At 54.2% G+C, this 18,795-nt stretch overlaps 7 protein-coding genes across 7 annotated transcripts, besides 6 other annotated features; all 7 read left to right on the forward strand.

The window, feature by feature from the left end:
* Nucleotides 1–324, forward strand: Tco025E_03439 (RNA-binding protein; the record flags this gene model as incomplete). The annotated part of the gene is made up of 1 exon (XM_029370357.1): nt 1–324. A coding segment is annotated over one exon (324 nt), but the record flags the coding sequence as incomplete, so codon positions are not given.
* Nucleotides 325–630: 306 nt separating this feature from the next.
* Nucleotides 631–658: a microsatellite.
* Nucleotides 659–1,045: 387 nt separating this feature from the next.
* On the forward strand, nt 1,046–1,357 carry Tco025E_03440 (uncharacterized protein; the record flags this gene model as incomplete). The annotated part of the gene is made up of 1 exon (XM_029370358.1): nt 1,046–1,357. One exon carries the CDS (start codon nt 1,046–1,048, stop codon nt 1,355–1,357), a length of 312 nt encoding a protein of 103 aa, XP_029229476.1.
* Nucleotides 1,358–1,565: 208 nt separating this feature from the next.
* Nucleotides 1,566–1,591: a microsatellite.
* A 904-nt stretch (nt 1,592–2,495) lies between these two features.
* Nucleotides 2,496–8,978, forward strand: Tco025E_03441 (uncharacterized protein; the record flags this gene model as incomplete). The annotated part of the gene is made up of 1 exon (XM_029370359.1): nt 2,496–8,978. One exon carries the CDS (start codon nt 2,496–2,498, stop codon nt 8,976–8,978), a length of 6,483 nt encoding a protein of 2,160 aa, XP_029229477.1.
* Nucleotides 8,979–9,514: 536 nt separating this feature from the next.
* Nucleotides 9,515–9,586: a microsatellite.
* A 135-nt stretch (nt 9,587–9,721) lies between these two features.
* Tco025E_03442 (uncharacterized protein) lies at nt 9,722–12,109 on the forward strand (the record flags this gene model as incomplete). Its single annotated transcript, XM_029370360.1, has 1 exon — nt 9,722–12,109. One exon carries the CDS (start codon nt 9,722–9,724, stop codon nt 12,107–12,109), a length of 2,388 nt encoding a protein of 795 aa, XP_029229478.1.
* Nucleotides 12,110–12,437: 328 nt separating this feature from the next.
* Nucleotides 12,438–12,456: a microsatellite.
* A 452-nt stretch (nt 12,457–12,908) lies between these two features.
* Tco025E_03443 (transmembrane protein NRF-6) lies at nt 12,909–15,368 on the forward strand (the record flags this gene model as incomplete). Its single annotated transcript, XM_029370361.1, has 1 exon — nt 12,909–15,368. One exon carries the CDS (start codon nt 12,909–12,911, stop codon nt 15,366–15,368), a length of 2,460 nt encoding a protein of 819 aa, XP_029229479.1.
* A 103-nt stretch (nt 15,369–15,471) lies between these two features.
* Nucleotides 15,472–15,505: a microsatellite.
* A 241-nt stretch (nt 15,506–15,746) lies between these two features.
* Tco025E_03444 (uncharacterized protein) lies at nt 15,747–17,030 on the forward strand (the record flags this gene model as incomplete). Its single annotated transcript, XM_029370362.1, has 1 exon — nt 15,747–17,030. One exon carries the CDS (start codon nt 15,747–15,749, stop codon nt 17,028–17,030), a length of 1,284 nt encoding a protein of 427 aa, XP_029229480.1.
* A 295-nt stretch (nt 17,031–17,325) lies between these two features.
* Tco025E_03445 (uncharacterized protein) lies at nt 17,326–18,399 on the forward strand (the record flags this gene model as incomplete). The annotated part of the gene is made up of 1 exon (XM_029370363.1): nt 17,326–18,399. The coding sequence occupies one exon, from the start codon at nt 17,326–17,328 to the stop codon at nt 18,397–18,399; it is 1,074 nt and encodes a 357-aa protein (XP_029229481.1).
* An 18-nt stretch (nt 18,400–18,417) lies between these two features.
* Nucleotides 18,418–18,460: a sequence feature (GA-rich).
* Nucleotides 18,461–18,795: the final 335 nt, after the last annotated feature.

An 18,795-nucleotide genomic window follows, 5' to 3' on the forward strand; every position in this document is an offset into this window, starting at 1 on the left:
CAGCTGAACTTTGAGGCAACTGAAGAGGACGTCTGCGCCCTTTTCGACTTCTACGGGCAAGTGCTTCACGTAAATATACTCCGCGATAGAGCGACCAGTCGTAGCAAGGGCAGTGCATTTGTGGAGTTCGGTTCGACGGTGGAGGCAGACTGTGCGATCATGGCTCTTCACAACCGCTATAACATGGAGCGCGAGAAGCCGCTGCAGGTGTCGTACTGCGGAAAGTCCGAGGTGATTTCGGAGTACGGCCGTGCGCACGCACTCCGGCTGCATCGCGAAAATAGTGCGAACCCCGCCCCGCCAGAACCGAAGTCTCAGCAATGAAATGGACACCCTGAGGAACACAGACGCTTATGCCGAAGCGAGTTGACGCTTGTTGCTTCCTCCAGGACGGTGAGTGTGATCGAGTATGCATGGATGATGCGGAATTGCGCACTATTATGGTCAACGGTTGCCTTTGGTTTGCTGTTGATGGTTTTGATAAGTATTTCGTTATGTATAAGTTTCCTTGCTGAGGATGTTATTGAGAACACTTGTACTCGCTTTCTTCGTAGTGTTTGCTGTTAGCTGGGGGACGCTTTATGTTTTGTCACATTCCTGTGCGCTGCTATCCGAGTCAGAAAAGGAGTAATGTAGACATATATATATATATATATATTGCGGGATTACAAGGTCTCGATAAGTTGCTGATGTGGTTTGTGTTGAGCAAGGGGTAAGTGTGCTTGCGTTTCAAAGCTGAATGTATTTACTCGTTACTGATGTGTGACTGTATGTGTTCTCTCTCTTTGTTTTGCTGTGGTGAAGTTTTTCTTGTTTCATGTTGTTCTTGGGTTGCGGAGTGCTTCATGTTGGTATGGTGAGAGAGAGAGAGGGATGTTACTCTTGGCGGCCTTTCTCGCCTTCTTATTTTGTGTGTGTGTTTTTTTTTGTCTTCTTCTTTGTGTGCGTGTGCGTGCCTGTACAGTGCGAGTGAAGTGTTGGTGTTAGCCATCGCACTCCAGTAGCCTCCGGGTCTCTCTTGTTGTGTCGCTGCCTGTGCGTGCCAATGTCGCGACGTGGCTTCCCGGTGCACCGCGAGCGGTCCCCCGAAAACGTGGAGGAGCGAAACAGTCGTCCCAGGACGGAGAGCCGAATGCCTGTCATCGAGCTGGGCATGTCGCCGCTGCAGAGCGTGGATGAAATCTCGGAGGAGGCGCTCTATGCCGCGATGTGCCCCAACGACGGCGAGCCACTGCCCCCCGGATGGGAAAAGGTTGTGTACCACGGCACTGTTGTTTACCTCGACCATGTGGCGCGAGAGGCGCATGAGGTAAGGCCGTGGGAGGTGTGGCGGCGGCGCTCAGAGGCGGCGCGCTAGCGTCTCCGTTGCACGACGAGGAGGGTGGAGCAAGTGAAGTTTGGGTGGCGGTGAGAGGGAGGGTCTCTGTGCTTGCGCCGGCGCCGGCCCCGGGCATGTGGTTTGGCCCTGGCAGGGGAAAAGGAAATGTCGCAAGAACAGTGGAAGAGTGAAGATAAATATAACAACGCTGAGTGCCATAACACCTAAGCCCCGCTTTGTAGGCATCTGTGTTTGTGTGTGTGTGTGTGTGTGCAACTTTCCTCGGCCTCTTGTCTCGGCCGACGTTGCTGATGCTTCAACCCCCAAGCTAACTGTTGTCGTCCTCAGCGGATGAGGTTACCGGTTATGCTTTGATTCCCCTCATGTATTTTTTCTGGCAAGGGGATTTTGCGCGCCTTGGCTCTTTTTGTTCCCCCCTCTCCTTTGTGCGTAGGTCGTCGTAGGAAAGGACTGAGCAAGGCAGTACACATACTCACACGCGAACAAAGGACGGAGTTTAGGAACGAGGGGAGAAAGAAGGACCAACGCCGCGAAGGAAGGCAAAGGGGGCGCGGCATCACATACATACATACCTAGGAAGGTGAAGAGAGAGGAGGGAAGAAAAAAGAAAAATAACAAGTGTGGGAGTCCAATAGGGGCTAAAACGCCGAGAGAGATCCTCTCTTGTTCTCTCGGTCGTTGTGCGTAGTAAGGTTTGGCTGAACGTGAGGGCGATTCCTTGCGGGCGTGGTTGCTGGTTTTCTCCCAGTATCTGGCTCGCTCTCTGTTTTGTTTTTTCTTCCTTTTTTTTCTTCGCGCACGCCGCCCTGCGTCTCCCACTTTTGGTGAATTCTCTCTTTTTTCCCTCTGTGTGTCTGTGCGTGTTCCCTGAACCCCCTCTTTGCTTGCCCCAGTACGATCATATCCGTGCGGGTTGCGGGCAACGGCTCGTGCTCACGACGATCGGCGCCGACCACGCGCACACGAGGGGGCACGAAGGTGAAAAACAAGAAACCAAAAGGAGGGGAGTGGAAGTCCGTCACGGCCTATTATTTTCTTTCGCCTAGTGGGCTAGTGAGCGAAAGGAAGTGTGGGCGGGGAGGTCGCATTGCCCGGGTCTTGTCGTTGCTGTCTTGCTGTAGGTAATTCGATTGTGTGAGTGTGCGTTTTTTTGCCGATGAACTTCAGGAGCCTCACAAGCTTCTGGAGAAAAGGAGCTAAGAAGGGTGCCGAGAACAGAACCCACGGCAACCCCAACTCCCTGCAAGGAGTTTCATTGCAACAACAACAACAACAGCAGCAACGACCGCAAGGACATGGCGCCATAGGGCCCTTTGAAAACAAGCAGGCCGCGTTGCATTATGTTGCCAGTGTTTTGGAATCGGCCGAGAGAAATGCTTCAGCCATGTCCTCCTCACACCCTGAGTTGGATTACATGGGTTCTGGAAGGACCACAGGTGCCGCAACAGCAGAGTCGTCAACGAGTGTATTTTCAGCTTGTTGTGGAAACTCCACGAAAGACTACATGCATGCATTGAGGCATGAGAGGGAGGACATGCTAGCCACGCTCGAACTTTGCCTGCTCGCAATACCAGAGGAGGTGGCAGGGGCCGGTGGTGTCTGCGAGAAGAAGGGAGAAGCAGAACATGACCAGGCAACAGTGGGTGAGGCACCTGCGCCGTCGCCTGCGGTGTCGAATAACGATCTGCATAATAATAATGACACAAGAATTATTACACAAGAAGGCTGGCGTTGGCTGGTGCATCGAACAGTGAGAATACTTTTTGAGTTGGATCGCGATATTTACACGGATGCGATGATGCGCTCTCGGCAGTCGTGGTCCACACTGACGTCGCTGGGTTCCACTCCACCAACACCTGGCATGGCGCTTTCCACCCGTCCCGTGGCGTCTCTGACAAGTCTCACGGTAGACGGGAGCGAGAGCCCAGGCCTTGTGGCTCTTCAACAAGCGGCCCAGTCCAAAAAAGGGGCGCCAGTCACGAGCTCTAAAACGGCTGGAGAAACCAGCGGTGAAGCCAGGCTGAATGAGATACGGAACACGGAGGAAAAGATAGATTTAGTCAAGTCCCTCACCACATGGGTCATTATGCAGCACATCTTGCGGCGCCAACTTGCGCAGCAGGATTCTTTCGCTTCCTCATTGGTTGAGGCTCCGCCATCGGTTGCGGAACACGAGACGGCGTCTGCTATTCCGGTGCATTGGGAAGACATAGTAGAAGATCTCATGAAGGCCTTGGGGACGAATCAAAGAAAAGCTGCAGAAGTTGCCATCTCACTCTGGGTGTTGCGTGATGCTTCCGGCAATGAGCTGGTTCAGTGTATTCTACAAAACTTCAAGCGCGGCCTTGTTAGCGTGCCCGAGGGCAAACCGCAGGTTCCACCAGACGCGGCCTTGGTGAATAAACCTTCTGAGGCCCAAACGGTCTCGCAACACACAACTTTCTTGATGGATCGCGATGCCGACTCCGTTTCGCTGGATGACATTCTGGAGGAGGTGGAGAATGTGTATGGGCGAAGCGTCGTCATGACCTGGGTGACCTACCTTGAACAGCCGTCATCTGCCTCGACGATGCCGAAGGCCGATAATCAGGACGTCACTTCACCCTCGTTTGACCTCTGCCACTGCCATAGGATGGCCATCTATGCCCTATGCTCGCCGTACTGGAGTGAGGAGAAGCGGCAGCAGACTCTGCAGTTCCTCCAAAAAGCATGGGATGAAATACAGGAACTAACTGTAATGAACGAGACGAATAAGGAAAGCCACTTCGCACCTGTCGAGTTAATTAGGTCGCAAAGCACCTCTGTAGATGTGTACGGCGGCGCCAATGCCGCTCTCCCTGCGGTGGAGGGCGTCGTTGATGGTAGTGACGCCTTGCCGGAGGACCAAAATAAGGTCTCATGCGTGTCGCAGTTAACACCGGAAAGAGCAACAACCGGAAGTGATGTGGAAAATCAGTCTTTTCACTCTTTATTAGTGCATTCCCTGCGTGCAAACTCTGTGCAAGCCGCTGTACCAGTGGCTGGAGCCAGGCCTTCAATATTTGAAGAAGATTTGCTGCAGGTTGTGACGCAACAATTATGGGCAGTCGTCTTGCACCTGCGTGTGGAGCAGTGCTTGAACACCTCTACGCCACGCCTTGAGGAGGCAGAGCTCTTTGCGCGAAAGGAAGGTGAATTCTCATTGGCGAGTTACTCTTTTTCTTGCAGACAAGCTGCCCGTGAGTCGCTTGTGAGGCTACGCATTGCCACTGGGGATTACCCTGATGCTCTCAAGGCAGCCCATGCCCACTTTGCCAATGCCAAGAAGGAGTGGTCATATGGAAAGAAGTGCCGCGGTTGCGGTTTAAACTATTTGAACTCCATGGTGCTTCTGGCACAGGCGCAGGAGGTGTCCCGCATGGACACCTCGATTCTTGAAACGATCCAGCTCGCCCTTCCACAGGCTGAACTTTGTGAGCAGGCGTTTCAAGATTTTCCCTCGACAAGTGGCACTTCCGTGGTGCGCCACGCGACTGTTCAACATGGGGTTTACTCTGCGAAGCTCTTCCTCCTTCGCGCCATTTGGCGTGCCTACTATCGCATGGGTGACGCCACCAACACTGCCAAGTACTTTGAGCAGTATTTGGAGTATGTAAAGCATGTCCGTCGGTCAAGACGAGGTGAAGACGTGTATGTGGCATTGAGGGAAAGAGGCGAACAGCTTGAGGTGGAGAAACAATACGGCAGTGCGGTGTTAGCCTTCCAACAGGCAGTTGAATTCGCAAAAAGTATGACACAGGCCTCATCCGTAGCAGCACCCCCACCACCACAGGCAGTAGCAGCAACAGCAGCAAAGGGACTGCGAACGATCCCTGATGCCACTGTTCCTGATGGGACGGATCCAGAATCTTTAAAGGTCAAGGAGTGTGAGCTGAAGAGGCTTCGCCGCGAGGCGGAAAGCGAACGCAACCTCGCTCTTGCCTACGTGTTACAGGCGGAGCACGAGGTTAACGTGCGCCTTCGTCGTCAGCAGCTCAGTAATGCAGTAAACAGCGCGTACGCGGCACAAAATGCGCTGCAACGCTGCATCGCCAAAGTGAAGCCCCCGTCTAGTCGCACCCTGGTCGACGTCACCGCTTCCCTCGTCGTGGCCGCAAAGGCTTTGCTGCGTCTTGAGCAGCCCAAGAAGGCGGCGCTCCTGCTGGAGCCACTCATTGGGGATAAAGTCAACTCGGCCTCTGTTCGCCCGCCCTTGTGGTCCGATGCGCTACCGGACCCCACGCAGCTCATTCCGGCCTGTGAACTGGAGGAGCGCGTAGAGACGCTCCGGTTGAGGTTAAAGGCATATGACGTTCACACGCAGTGCCTAAGCAAGTTTGATGGCGAACGTGCTGCTTGCGAAATCACACGCATGCGAGGTGCTTTGGAAGAGGTGAAGCAGTGGGCAAGCACGCAGCTTTTCACCTGTCAGGGTAAGGAGGAGATGGCCTCGAAAGATGAACTCTTGCCAATGCTTTTCGTAAGCAAACGGCTTCTTACTGAAATTTTAAATGAGACGAATGCACTACAGCCTATTATTACCATCACTTGCGGTGATGCCTGGGCCATGTTGGGTGAATGGGAGAGGGCACTGCAAGAGTACTCAAACGTTCTTGCCATGTACGCTGATAGGGATGATGAAAACATTCCTGGCCACACCGGTAGCAGTAAATCATCCCTGACAGAAACTGAGAAGGAACGCGAAAGAGTACGAAATAATTGCTGTATAAGGGAGTCATTGGTCTTTGCAAAGCTTGCTGAGGTATACTCCGCGTTAAACAAGCCGAAGACGGCCATTCACTATCATCGTCAGGTTTTGGACTGCGCCTCAGAGGCGGGTGATGCGTTGCTGTTGTACAACACCTATATCCGACTTGCCAGACTGTACACCGCGACAGAAGAAACTGGGGAGGCGGAGGCGCACTGGGCAAAGGTGAGTGCGCTCGCAAAGGAGTATGAGGATCAGGAGATACTTCGTGAAACCACCCGCAACATCATCGCTGCGCAACGTGCAAAAGGTAGGTATTCGGAGATGATCGTCACAGCAAAGGAATTGGATACTTTGGCGTCTGGGGCAGAGGGTGTGGATGCTGCTGCAGATAAACGCTTTGCGCTGGAGGCCCTGGCTGACGCTTACTTACAGCTTGGACAGTTCAAGGAATGTATTGTGGCCCTTGACGAACGGGATAAGGTGCAATACAAGTGTCGACAATCGAAAGGAACCTTGTTTAGTACGCGAGCTCGTGCTCTTCTTGGAGACGGGGAGGTGCAAAAGGCGATTAAGGTGCTCACGATTTGGGACAGTGAAGCACGGCAGGCGCGGAATTCGGTTGAAGTGGGGCATGCCAATGCCGTCCTCGCCCTGGCGTATGCCTCCTGCAAACAGATTTTTAAGGCGAAGCGACACCATGAGATTGCTATTGCGGCCTTTTCGGAGGTTCCAAATATAAATCCAGATGACCGCAATGCGGTGACAGACTCAGCACGCTGGCTCGTGCACAATTTTTATCTCAACTACGAGGAAGTGCCGCTCGTGGAGAAGACGGGTCGTCTGTCCGGCAGCAAGGCCACCCCCGCGACATCCCCTTCTGCTAGCGGCAGCGGAACCGGTGGCGGTGGCGGTGATGAGTTTCAGTTGGGAACTTTGAGTGGAGACCTTACTGTTCTCATGCGGGAGGAAGAAAAACTTCTAAGGAAGTCTCAGGAGTCTACTAGTGCGAGTGGTGGCGGCAGCGACACGGGCGCCTTACGTGGAAAGGGCGATGACACGGACTTCCGCCTCGACGACGACGAGGACGATGACGGAGGGGAGGTGGTGTCAAATAACCCCTTCGCTTCGAACCCCACCGCCATCCTTGGCGACGGGCCTCCCGCAACCGCTACCGCCCCCAGCAGCAGCAGCAGCAGCAGCAGCAAGAGGGTGACGCTGGTACGCACGGGTCGGATAGACGACATTTCCGTCCCTCTCGAGAAACCTTCAACACAGTCGCCGGCAGCCACGGCATTAGCAGCAACGCCGCCCCGGCAGTCGCTTACGACGTCGATCGCCAAAGTCTCGCTTTGCACACGCCCAGCATTTGTGGAAGGCGAAGTTGTTGCTTCACCTGAAACGGTCCAAGTGGATATTCCAGATACTCTGCCGGAATTCCCACCTTCTGCTGGCACAAAAGTGCAAACGCTTTGTTTTAGTCGGGCACTAGAGACCATAGAAACAGCCGCGCAGCTGTCACTCATGCCACTGGTGATGCGTCAGCGTTTGATTCCACGCAACCCAGCTGACGCGATCGATCTTGCTCTCTTGGCCTTTCCGCGATGCACATTTGTATTTTACTATTTAGAGTTCGCCACACAATATGTTGCTATTGTTCGCCCTGCCGGACGTTCTTTTTTTCTTCGACGCTCGGTGCAGGCCTACTCGCTGAAGGAGTTTCACACTAAGAAGCAGCTGACACCACCCTCAACACGCGATGCGGCATCTCTGACTTGCGCCGAGTCATTATTGACTGCATCTGTGGACCGTAAGGAAAATCGACTCTCCGTGATTGCCTCCTCACTTAGCTCCTTCACGCGACGAAGTCGGACTGGCTCCGTAGACGCCTCACTGGTTCTACCTGATCTAACAGCCGAAGCAGCAGCTGTAAACGAGGAACTCAAGCAAGGCTTGCGGGATCTGTATGCAGATCTCTGGTCCCCTGTTGGAGACACACTTCGAATGGCCCTCTGCTTTAATGATGAGGCGGAATGTTTTGCGTTTATTCTTGACCCGACTTTGCTGCATGTTCCTTTCCCCGCGCTGCACGACGCTGCGGTGAACTCTGAGCCCTTGTGCCAACAGTTTACAATGGTTGTGGCACCAAGTGTTGCAAATTTCCTTGGCAGCATGCGGCATGAGGAAGAGTTCTCCTTTCTTGACGCCCTACCGGAGGACATCTGTGTGTTTCTCCCAGAAAAGACGGTGCGCTGCATATCAGCAGTGGATTCACTCTCGTCAGGGAACCTTCGAGCAGACGCTGTGGCCCCGAGCAAGATATCATTGGCAACAGCAAGAAGCTCTGCCACCGCCTCGCTGGATGACCAACATCTCTGTTCCACGGCTCTGCATCAGGACCCGGCGAAATGGCGCCCTGGCACTTCACATTCCTGGACCTTGTTTACTGGATGTACGCGTAAGGAAATAATATCGGCCTTCTCGTCACCTTCGGCCCGGGTTTTAATGGTGCTATGTGACCCTGTTGAGCACATGTTTAAGGTTGCTGACGGCATGGTGCGTCTGAAAGATCTGACACGCGGCCATCAGTGCCTCTCGGAGTCGCTTAGCCTTGTAGTTGTTACGAATGATGCCTCCACTCCCACATCTGCTGGCGAGCCAGGCGTGGCAGCACGACTATGCCTTGATCACGGCTGTCGCCGCGTCCTACGGATCGATCTGCTGCCTGGTACGAGTATCACGGGGGACCACCAGCGGCTCGTTCAAATTTATCTCGACAAGCTTCGGATGGCGCTTGAGTGGCGCATGCGTTATCCATACGCCCTGGCGTTGCGCATGACACAAGAGGAGGCGCGGCGTTGCCAATTTCCTCTTCTCATTTGGGGTTCACTGACACTTCTAGGGGCATCGTGAAGAGCAGTCTAATGAAATGGGCGGAGCAACTAGAAGGAAAAATTTACATGCATCTGGCTGGAAAGGAGGATGTCGTCCAAGTACTTGATACAATACAGAAAACTCTCTCCCGCTATATATATGCATATATATGCATATACAACTGTGTGTGTGTGTGTCGGTGTCTCTGATTAAGCTTTGTTTTCATTTTTGTTTCACGCTCCTTCTTCTTTTTTTTTGCACCTCAGCGTATGTGTGCGTGTGTGTGTATCTCTCCTTCTCTATGTGTGTACTTGTGGCCCTCTGGGAGGGTGGGCACATGCGAGAACTCTCCTTAGCTGCAGCGTTTCACTGTTTGTTTTGGGTTTAGCGGCTGCATATGCAAGCAGCAGTGAGGAGGGGAGGCTAAAAGGCGCTCGTGCCCATATAATTTCTGGGTCTGGCATGATGAGAAGAGGCAAACGACTGCAACGTGCCGAGGGGTTGCAAAGAAGTGTGTGTGTGTGGGGGGGATACACTCTTTCAAGGCGGTAAGGGACGAAATGAGCTGTCAAGTCCCTCTCCTTTCTACTCCCGCTGCTGGCCTGCACTTCCCCTCCTCCTCTCCTCGCATCTGCACTCTCGCCGCTGTGAGAAGAGGGGGGTGTACGGCTGCTTCGGTCACCGCCGGCTCATGCCGCCTCACTTCTCACCCTCCTTCTTCCTCTTTTTTCTTGCTTCGGTTGAGTCCCTTACAAACGCAGTCCCTTGCTCTACGGCCGGCGATGAACGCGGCTGTGGCCGCGGAGGCAAACGCACCGCTCAGGATTGAATTTGACAGCAACGTAGAGTTGACTATACTTGGAGCTTTTCTTCCAACTGCACGGCTGCTGCATTGTGACCCAGTGGCGCAGCTGAGTGTGTCAACGCTGCGCAAGACAATGCCTCTTCATGGCATGTCTGCGGGAGGCAAGGTGGTGGCTACGAGTGTGGTTGCAACTGAGCATCGTGTCGCCTCCACGCGGCGGCAGTACTTCACCTCAAAACCAACTTTCAATGAGACGTTGCGATTCTCGGTGCCAGGCGCGAAAGCTCACTGCCCGGACGGAAAGAGATCACTGTTCGCGGCGCAAAAACAGACGGAATTAACGACGGACACGGTCGAGGGTGAGCAAGGCGTGGAGCAGCGCGTTCTTGTCACACTGGAGGATGCGCAGGGTGAGGCTTACGGCCAGGCGGTGTGTCCATTTATGCTGCATGCTCCAAGCAGGTCCACGCAACCGGTACGTCTCATGCTGCAGCCCCGCAACGCCCACGACAAGCTTGATCCGTTGTTTAAAAAGGATGTGGCGAACCTTTTGAAACATGGCGTGGATGACTTTGGCTTTGTGACCGTTTCGTGGAACGTTTCACTCTCCCCGCACGGAGGCGCCCTCATCACTGCGTCACCAGAGTCTGTGAATCAACCAACGTTCCCCGTGGGACTAGTGCTTCGCGCGACGTGGCTTGTTCCGGGCCACACGTACCAGCGTGGCACCCAGTACTCTACCTCCGTGGAGTTTGGGGGACAGGATCGTTTTCTCTTTGATGGCACGAATCCGTTATTTCTCACAATACAGAACCCAACTCAGCTTGAGCGAGCAATTATTCATTGCACCATTCAAAACGCGATGAACCACACCAACGCCTCCGACGTGGCAGTGGCGCTGCCGATACAACCCATGGCCTCATTCGCCATGGAGCGCGATGTGTGGTGGACGGCTGCCGTGCGCACGGCCCTCGGGAGAGACATGGGGCTTCTTCTTGCTTGCATCCGATTGGTGCGCCAGCCACTGGGAGGTGAAACGCCGTTGTGTGCAGAGGAGCACTGTAGCCTCATTAATGATCCAGTGCATCAGGCGCAGTACGCACATGTCGCGAGGGATTGGGGTCGGCCGCCACCCGATGTACCACCTGGGGCCTATCAACCGATTTTCTGGGAGTCCGATCAGCATATCACGCGGGCGACAGAACGGCGATGGAGGCGAGACTGTATTGTGGAGGCGAATCCTTCCATGGAGCATGTGCGGCATTTGTTGGATGTAATGATGGGGCACGCTGCACTTGATCCTGGTGTGGCGCGTGTTTTATCCGTGTTCTTTAACCAGGCAGGACCTGGTTTTTCTCCACATGAGCTGAGGCAGTTTCTTATCACGTGCACGTTTCATGTGACGGGTATGACACCGCTGGAGGCGGCGCGCTTTTGTTTCTTTGCACTTCGTCGCGGCATGGAACAAGCCATTGCACGAGATGACGTGATTTTTATGCTTGAACACGCGCTTATTGGGCGTACCATTGAGATGCCAGAGATGGAGTTGCGGCGCCGCGTGGTAGACATCTTTGGCGACACGACGTATGTCATCTTTGAAGACTTTCTGCGGTACTTTATTCACAATTATGCGATGTGGTACGCCTTCGGGGTGCCCATCACGGTGAGTGAAGAACGCCCGGGGCGTGGCAGTGATGGGGTCTCGTCCCCCGCACCGCAGCCCACGCCGACGTCAGCGCTGCTCAAGGCGGACGGGCCCAACGCGAAGACCCGTGCGGTACCCACAGCGATTACTGTTAATAATAGTAACAAAGCTGCTGCGGCCGCGGTGGTGGGACAGGCAGCCGCAACAACGGCAAACACAAAGGCGGCGGCAGCACATGATGAGGGAGTTTGGCGCACATTTATCGCCCGCGTCCAGCACAGCAACAAGGCGTTCAGTGTTACGGCGCATGTGAATGACACCATCTCTGACGTGATGCTGATGGTACAGAACAGCACAGGTATTCGTGCGGCATGCCAGGAGTGGCGGGCAGGGGGCGTGCTCCTGGACCCAAAGTGCAGGTTGGAGACCACCGAACTCGGCCTCGGGAAGAGTGAAATTGGCGCACCGGAAGTAACCATCATCGCGCGGGATGAAGTCGCACGCCTCGTGATGCTGTACAAGGACAAGAGTTTTCGCTGGGAGGTGCGCATGCCGGCCACTGAGAAGGTTCTCAAACTTCGTGCTCTGGTGCAACAGAAGACCATGATACCTCTGACACGATGTGTGTTGCGGGCCCACGGCACGTGTCTGTTGGATCGACATCCTTTGGCGCACTACAACCTCCAGGACGGCGATGTTGTCAGCATCACGCAGGAGTAACTCAAATTACCCCCCATAGAAAAAACTGGAAGAGGAAGCAACGTTAAGCACAAAAGGGAAGAAAAAAGAGCGAGAGAGAAGGAGTAGCTTCAAAAGAAAAGAATCAGTGCTATGCGCGCACGTTGTCTCTCATCGCTGCGAAAATAGAAGGAAAACATTTTTTTTTTAGGGCTGGGAGTGAGGAGCACGTTAATTCCTTGCTTTTGCCCCTTTCCTGCTGGCGTACCCGCACTTCCTTGTTTGAAGTTTAGTTCAGTAAACACTTTACTTGTTGGCCTGGGCACGCCTTGCTGGCATATTCCCCATAGAGAAGTAGCAGCGTGAATGGATATATATATATATATATAGAGAATGCGGCAATAATTCTATCTTGTTGCTAGTGTGTGTTTGTTAGTTTTTTCTTTTTGCTTCATTGTATTTCATTATTACTTGCTCTGTTTTTTTTCTTGAGGCGTTTTTTTTTCCTGTTTCGCCCCTTCTCCGTTGTTGCTGGTATACCGTATTTCCTGTTTACTTCTCATGCTTCTGCACCACTTTTGCTGTGTGGCGCAGGCGACGGTAGGGAGTGAAAACCTCGTCTTGCCCCGTGTTATGCTGGTTGGTATGTGTGCGCCATTTGATTTACTCCCGAGCGGGGAGAAAAGTAAATTTGGATGCGTGGACACGTCTCTCTCCTCCTTTGGCTCTTGCTTGCAGCTCCGTCCTCAGAACTCCCAGCTGTTTCTTCCTTTGGCGAAGCTGTGTTAGTCGTAGTACTCGTGGTGGTGGGTGGTCCGTGTAGCCGTTGCTGTGGGCAGTAATGGCGCGGCCATTTTGTAGCCAAACGGAGCTCATGTTTCGTGCCTCTGGCGGCATTCCAGGCATGTTGGGGAGCTACAGCGGATGCCCCAATGAGAACGGAGTGCAGTTCTGTGTACTCTTCCCTACAACGTTCGAGTGGGGGAGCTCGCGCCTGCTTGGCTACTGCCTGCCTTCTACCTGCACCCTCCTGGAAATTGCGCGGCACGTGGTGGTGGATCCCATGCTAAATACAACTTTTAACTACCGTGAAATCCTCTCCAGTGCTGACGCTAATGCATCACAGGTAGCAGACAGTCTGGCACAATACATCAATTGTGGCCCTCGCCTTTCTTCTTCGGAGCCGCAGGTGGAGAATATTGTCTCCTGGGTAATTCTCGGCTTCCTCACGCTGCTCGTGCTGCTGGCAACACTCTATGACTACTTCTGGGAAATTACCGCCCGTAGTATCCCATTCGAAGTGGTGATGATGGGGGCCGATGGGGCCGTTGTGCGCGTGTTACAGCCGCCCAATATCTTCCTTCTAGAGTCTAAAAATAAAGATAAAAAGTCGGGCCCAAGGCATAACGATGCAAATTCACCTCTTTTCCAGAAGGACCTCGCAGAGAAAGAGGGAGGAGTTTATTCCACCTTTAGCGCAGAGGTATCTCAACCATTACTTGCTTCTCTGGGGCAGTCGTCCGCTGCAGATGAGACGGAAAAAAAAGGGGGGTCTTCACATTCGCTTCATCTTCCGACGGCGGAAGATGAAAAGGCCGCAAGTCTGAAGTCAAAACCATTTCGCGGATCTTTCGTCAGACGCAAGGGGGTTCTAACGCCTGCGGCACCACCAGCAGCAGTACCTGTAATCGCAACAACACCTGTGGGTGGTGTTGACGATGCTTCGCGAGGGACAGGCATTTTGTCAGAATTTAACGCGGAGGCACTTTGGTCACATAGGAGTGTACAAAAATTCTTAGCCGAAATCCCAGATGTGCCTGACTTTCGTTCTTTTGTGAATCGCACCGTGCTGTGTCTCTCACTGATTAACAGTTTTCGTAAATGGCGTTATCACCCAAAGTCCGAGGTGGACCTAAATTTATTTAACAGCTGGCGGGTACTCGCATGGATGTGGGTCATGATCTTCAGCTATTTTTGGTACTCGCAGCAGATTCCCACCTTGGAGAATGTGGGCTCGCGTCAGGTGAACATACTCTATGCCTTTCTTGAGAAGGAGGCGTTCGCTGCTTTTACCGTTGGGACCTTTCTTCTTATAGCTGGCTTCCTGGCGTTACACCGTCTTCATGTCTCTGAGGAGTTACTCATGAAGTCCCCCACCGCCCGCGTGAGGGCGGAACGGCGTAGGTGTCGTCGGACGCTCGTTGAATGTAGCTTGTGGTACGCCAAGTATCTTGTGGCACGCCTTGTTCGCCTCATCCCCATCTCATTTGCCGTCCTGATGCTTTTACCAAACGCCGTGTCGGGCGCCGGCCATGGACCCTTTTGGGGTCTTTTTGCACGCTCTCCTGCCCTGTATGCAAATTGTATGAGGTACTGGTGGACAAATTTACTCCTCGTCAATAACATTATCCCTGCTGATGAAAATAAACGCTGTTTCCCATGCTCATATTATGTGGCGCTTGAGTTTCAACTCGTGGCACTGGCACCGCTGATTTACTTTCTTGGGAAGCATTTGCATCATCGTCTATTCTTTTCGTTACTCATTCTTACAATGGCGGGAAGCGCCGCGTTGCGGTATATTGAGTTATCGCACCAGCGAAGGGTGTTTTTGACTCCCAGTGCCGTCTCACACCACGCATTGCCTGTGGGAACCGTGTATCAATTCCCACATCTCATGTTTATTCCCTTCTGTCTTGGGGCAATGCTTTATTATTTATACAGAGCTCTGCGACAGCGTGCTGAGATGCTGCGCATGTTTGGACCGGACCTCTTTTTAATGGTGCATCGCATTCAGGAGGGAGCCGGCGCAGAGGACAGGGCGAGTTACTGGATCTTGGAACTCCTGGGAATGCGGCGGATACGGGTTTTTTTTGTTTGGAGTGGCCTCGCCATCACGTCTTTGTGTGTCCTTAGCGCATGGTTCATTCACCGCGAGGATGAGAGGGGCGCGGGGATTGGTGTCGGTGTGAAGGCGTATGAGTCGCTTATTCTCTTTCCGTGGTGTCTGGCGCTGTGTCTGTTGGCGCTACCGCTTCTTTTTGGGTACGGCGGCATGTTGCACCGCATCCTCACACATCGCTTGTGGTGTGGGCTCTCAAGGTTGGTGCTGGCCGCCTATCTAGCGGCGCCCGTTGTCATAGGATTTGGCAACGCCAGCACCTATGAAGTGGCCACGATGAATTTTCTTTTGTTTATCGTGCAAGGGTTTGGCTACATGGCGGTAACACTTCTTGTGGCGTTTATTTTCCATATGCTGGTGGAACGACCGTGTTTGCACATCAGCTCAAGAGGCGAGTACTGAAGCGGTCAACTCTTTCCATCTTTTGCTCCACTTCGCCTTGTTCTCTCTCTCTCTTTATATATTTATATTTATATCCCATCAGTGTTGGTTCCGCTTGTTCAACTGTGTTGTTTGTGATGTTTGTTTGTCTTGTTTGTCATTTACCCATCCAGTCTGACCGGGATGCATCGTGTGGTGCGCATGGCGGGCGTTGGTAGGCAAGCGGCGTTTTGTGCTAGACTGCGCCGAGAGTCCCTCGGCGCGGTGCGTGCGTTTGTTTGATTGTCGATTTGAGCACTCGTATTGTTGCTTTTTCCCTCCTTTGCATCGCCTTTCTCTTTTTGCTGCCTGGCGGAGGTGCTGGGGTCGCGTTGAGATGCCATCTTTCCTGGGGGGGCGATGCGAAATGTATTGACGATGTTTCTAGAGGCAAGCGCCGATCGTGGCGCGTGGGAGTCGGCCCTCGCCGCGTGGCGCACCGCCGCGGTTGAGGGCGTCGCCGTGTCGGGCTCGCACGCGTTGCTGCTGACCCGCATGCTGGCGCAGGCCGGCAGGTGGCGAGAGGCGAGCCACGTCGCCACGAATGACGCAGTGGTCATATGCCCCCAACGCATTGCCGCGAGGCGGGTGGCGATGCTGGCGGCGAGGGCGGATGTCGACGGCTGGGGCGCAGCGTGTCGGTTGCTGCAAGATGCTCGCACGCGCGTTGAGGAGCACGGTGGGGAGCAGTGCTCCGCCCTCCAGACGGAATTGGTGGGGCTTGCAGAGTCCTTCGAGCACGGCGTCCTTCCGCAGCTTCCCGCAGCTCAGCAGGAGCCGTGGAAAAAGTTTGTACGCGATCTGTGCCTTGGGCATCGCCACAACTACAAAGACGCCCCTCTGGGGGTGACACGCGGCGGGGGTGGCGTAGGCGCGGCGGTGGAAATAACGAACAACGAGGAGCTGCTTCACATTTATCGCAGTCCAAAGAGTCGGTCCTCGTGGTTGGGCGCGATTCAGCTGCTTGCGTCCATGCCTCACCCCAATGCCGCCTCGGTAAACATCACGTTGGGCATACTGAGCCGGCAAGGGCGTCAGCAAGAGGCGATTGATGTGATCAGCAAATTCATGGCAGCACGTGGAATCCATCCAACGGCGGTGACGGTCAAGGCAATAACGGAGGCCGCGAATACCATGCGTTCGCTGCCGCTGGCTACAGTGCTTCTTTCCACTCCAGCGTTGCGGGACAAGCTTACCCCTTCTGCCGCAGTCCCATTGGTTCTGACGCTACAACGATTCGGAGAGTGGAGGGCCTGTCTCACGTGGTGGAACTCCCTGGTGCCCATTCCCGACTCTTCCGTCACTCTGTCTAAGCACGGTAGCAAGGCCGAGTTGCGGCGGCATCTGAAGTTGAGTAGTTACGTTGCCGTCTGTGTGGCGCAGGGCGGACGCTGGTTGGAGTCTCTTGCAGCCATGAAGGACGCCAGCGTGCATAATCCGTCACTTGCTGTCCTTTTTGCCCTCCGCGCATTACGCGTTGCGGGGGAGTGGCAGGCTGCGCTGGAACTACTTCAATCGAATAAAGAAGTGTGGGAAAACTCTTTGGTGGATCTGCAGGTAAGAGAAGTAATGATGAGGCAGAACGCAGAGAATTGGATTCCACGTGACAAGCTTCAGCTGCTTCGCCTCCGCTACAGGGCGTGAGCACAACGCCAGCTGCGACCCAGCACAGTACACATATTCACTTTTAGACATCTAAGCTATAACTTGACATGTTTGGTACCCATTTCTCTCCTTTGAGTCTTTGCTTGTGCACTTCTTTGGGATGCTTCTCAGCAGGCATGTTTTTTTCTTCTTCTTTGAGTCTTTGCTATTGTTCTTATCCCCTTTTCTTCCCAGCCTTTTTCTCTGATTTCCTTGAACTTGAGACACCGCGGTAGCGCCGGAGCTGTGCACAGGCTACAGCGGGGGCGGCAGGATACTTTGGACTTGGGAAACGATGCCGGGGAGTGAGGAAGAGGGAAAGCGGGTGTCTTTCGCGTACGCCTTGGTGACCGCCGTGTGGACCGCAAGCAGCGGCAGCAGAAGGCAGGACGCCGATCCGCGTGAGGAGGGGTGTCTGCCGTCGACTGTGTCTTTGTTTGAATACGATCGCTTGGCTCACCAAACGGTAGACTCCTTCCGCTTGGAGCTTGAGCTGCCGTTTGTGCTGCGCTACCGCATGGTGGCGTACGTGTGGCAGCAGTGCTACCGCGCCGTCCTACCCGACGTCACGGAGCTGCCACGTCGTCCTTTGAACGTCGTCACCACCGCCGACGAAGACGCGCGGGAGGCGCGGACGGATGAACGCATCTCCTCCACCTCGCTTCGGATCATGGACGGCGCGAGCCTGCACAGCTTCAGGACGATAGCGGAGACCGCCCTTGTGCTGCATCCGTACTCGCGGCGGCTTGACCCTGTGACGCGCCCCATTCTCGCCTTCCTCCGGCGCACCTGCACGCTGCAGTTGAGCCGGCGACAAAATTGTCTGATTGCCCTCCTGCCAAAGCTCATGGAAATTCTTATTTTGCTCTGTCATTGCCTCGAACGCGGGGCACTGAGGTTTCTCAATAGGGCCCGCGACGACGGTGCCCCTCACGGTAGCCTGGGTGGCGGGAGCCATTCCTCGTCACTCTCGCTCCTCTCTGGTTCGCTTCGCGACGACGCTCGAGCTGCGAAAGCGACCAGCTTCCCCCATCGCTGCGCATGGTGGCTGAACCGTCTCCGCCCCCGCGCGACTCCCCGCCCGCACCGCCTGTTTACGGATTTGAAAAAGCTGCTGCTGCGCCCAGGCCCGCTGTGCGACGTGAAGGCGATGTACCTCCGGCACATCGCACACCGCTTCTTTCCGCAGCTTCCGTTTCTCCAGCGCACCCTCGTGCCAGCTGGCGCGGCTTCTGAAGCGAGTGAGGGGCCGCTTGGAGAAGACCCGCCCAGACAAAATGCGGTCGAAGTCGTTTGCAGGGCGAAGGAGCCTGTGGAATGCTCCGGCACCCAACTTGGCAAAGTGCGGTGGCTGTGGCAAAACGGCTAGTAATAAGGGCGATAGGGCAGAGTGAGGGGGAGGAGGAGGGGCAGAGAGAGAGAGACGGAGAATTTTGTTCATTTTTCCTTTTGTTTGCTTCTCCTTCAACCAAGTGGGGAATCTCGTACATACACACCTATCCTTACCTCCCTCGTATGCTCTCGCCAATGCACAGTTGTTCCCCGCCAACCCCCCCCCTTTTTTTTTTGCTATTTGTTTTTCTTTCATTTTTGTCAAGTTACTCTTTGGATTTATTGCTAATTCTCTTTCACGCCTGTGGAAGAACTCCAAAGTTCGCCTTGATGACGTTAGTTTTCGCGGCAGTGCGAGTTGCGGTTGTAGTCGTTTTGCTGCGACATTCCGGACGCCTTCAGTAGCGCCTCTCTCATCGTCGTCGATGCCCCA

Source organism: Trypanosoma conorhini (genome assembly GCF_003719485.1).
Source record: "Trypanosoma conorhini strain 025E chromosome Unknown Tco_14.4_contig_00156, whole genome shotgun sequence".
Taxonomy (NCBI): domain Eukaryota; phylum Euglenozoa; class Kinetoplastea; order Trypanosomatida; family Trypanosomatidae; genus Trypanosoma; species Trypanosoma conorhini.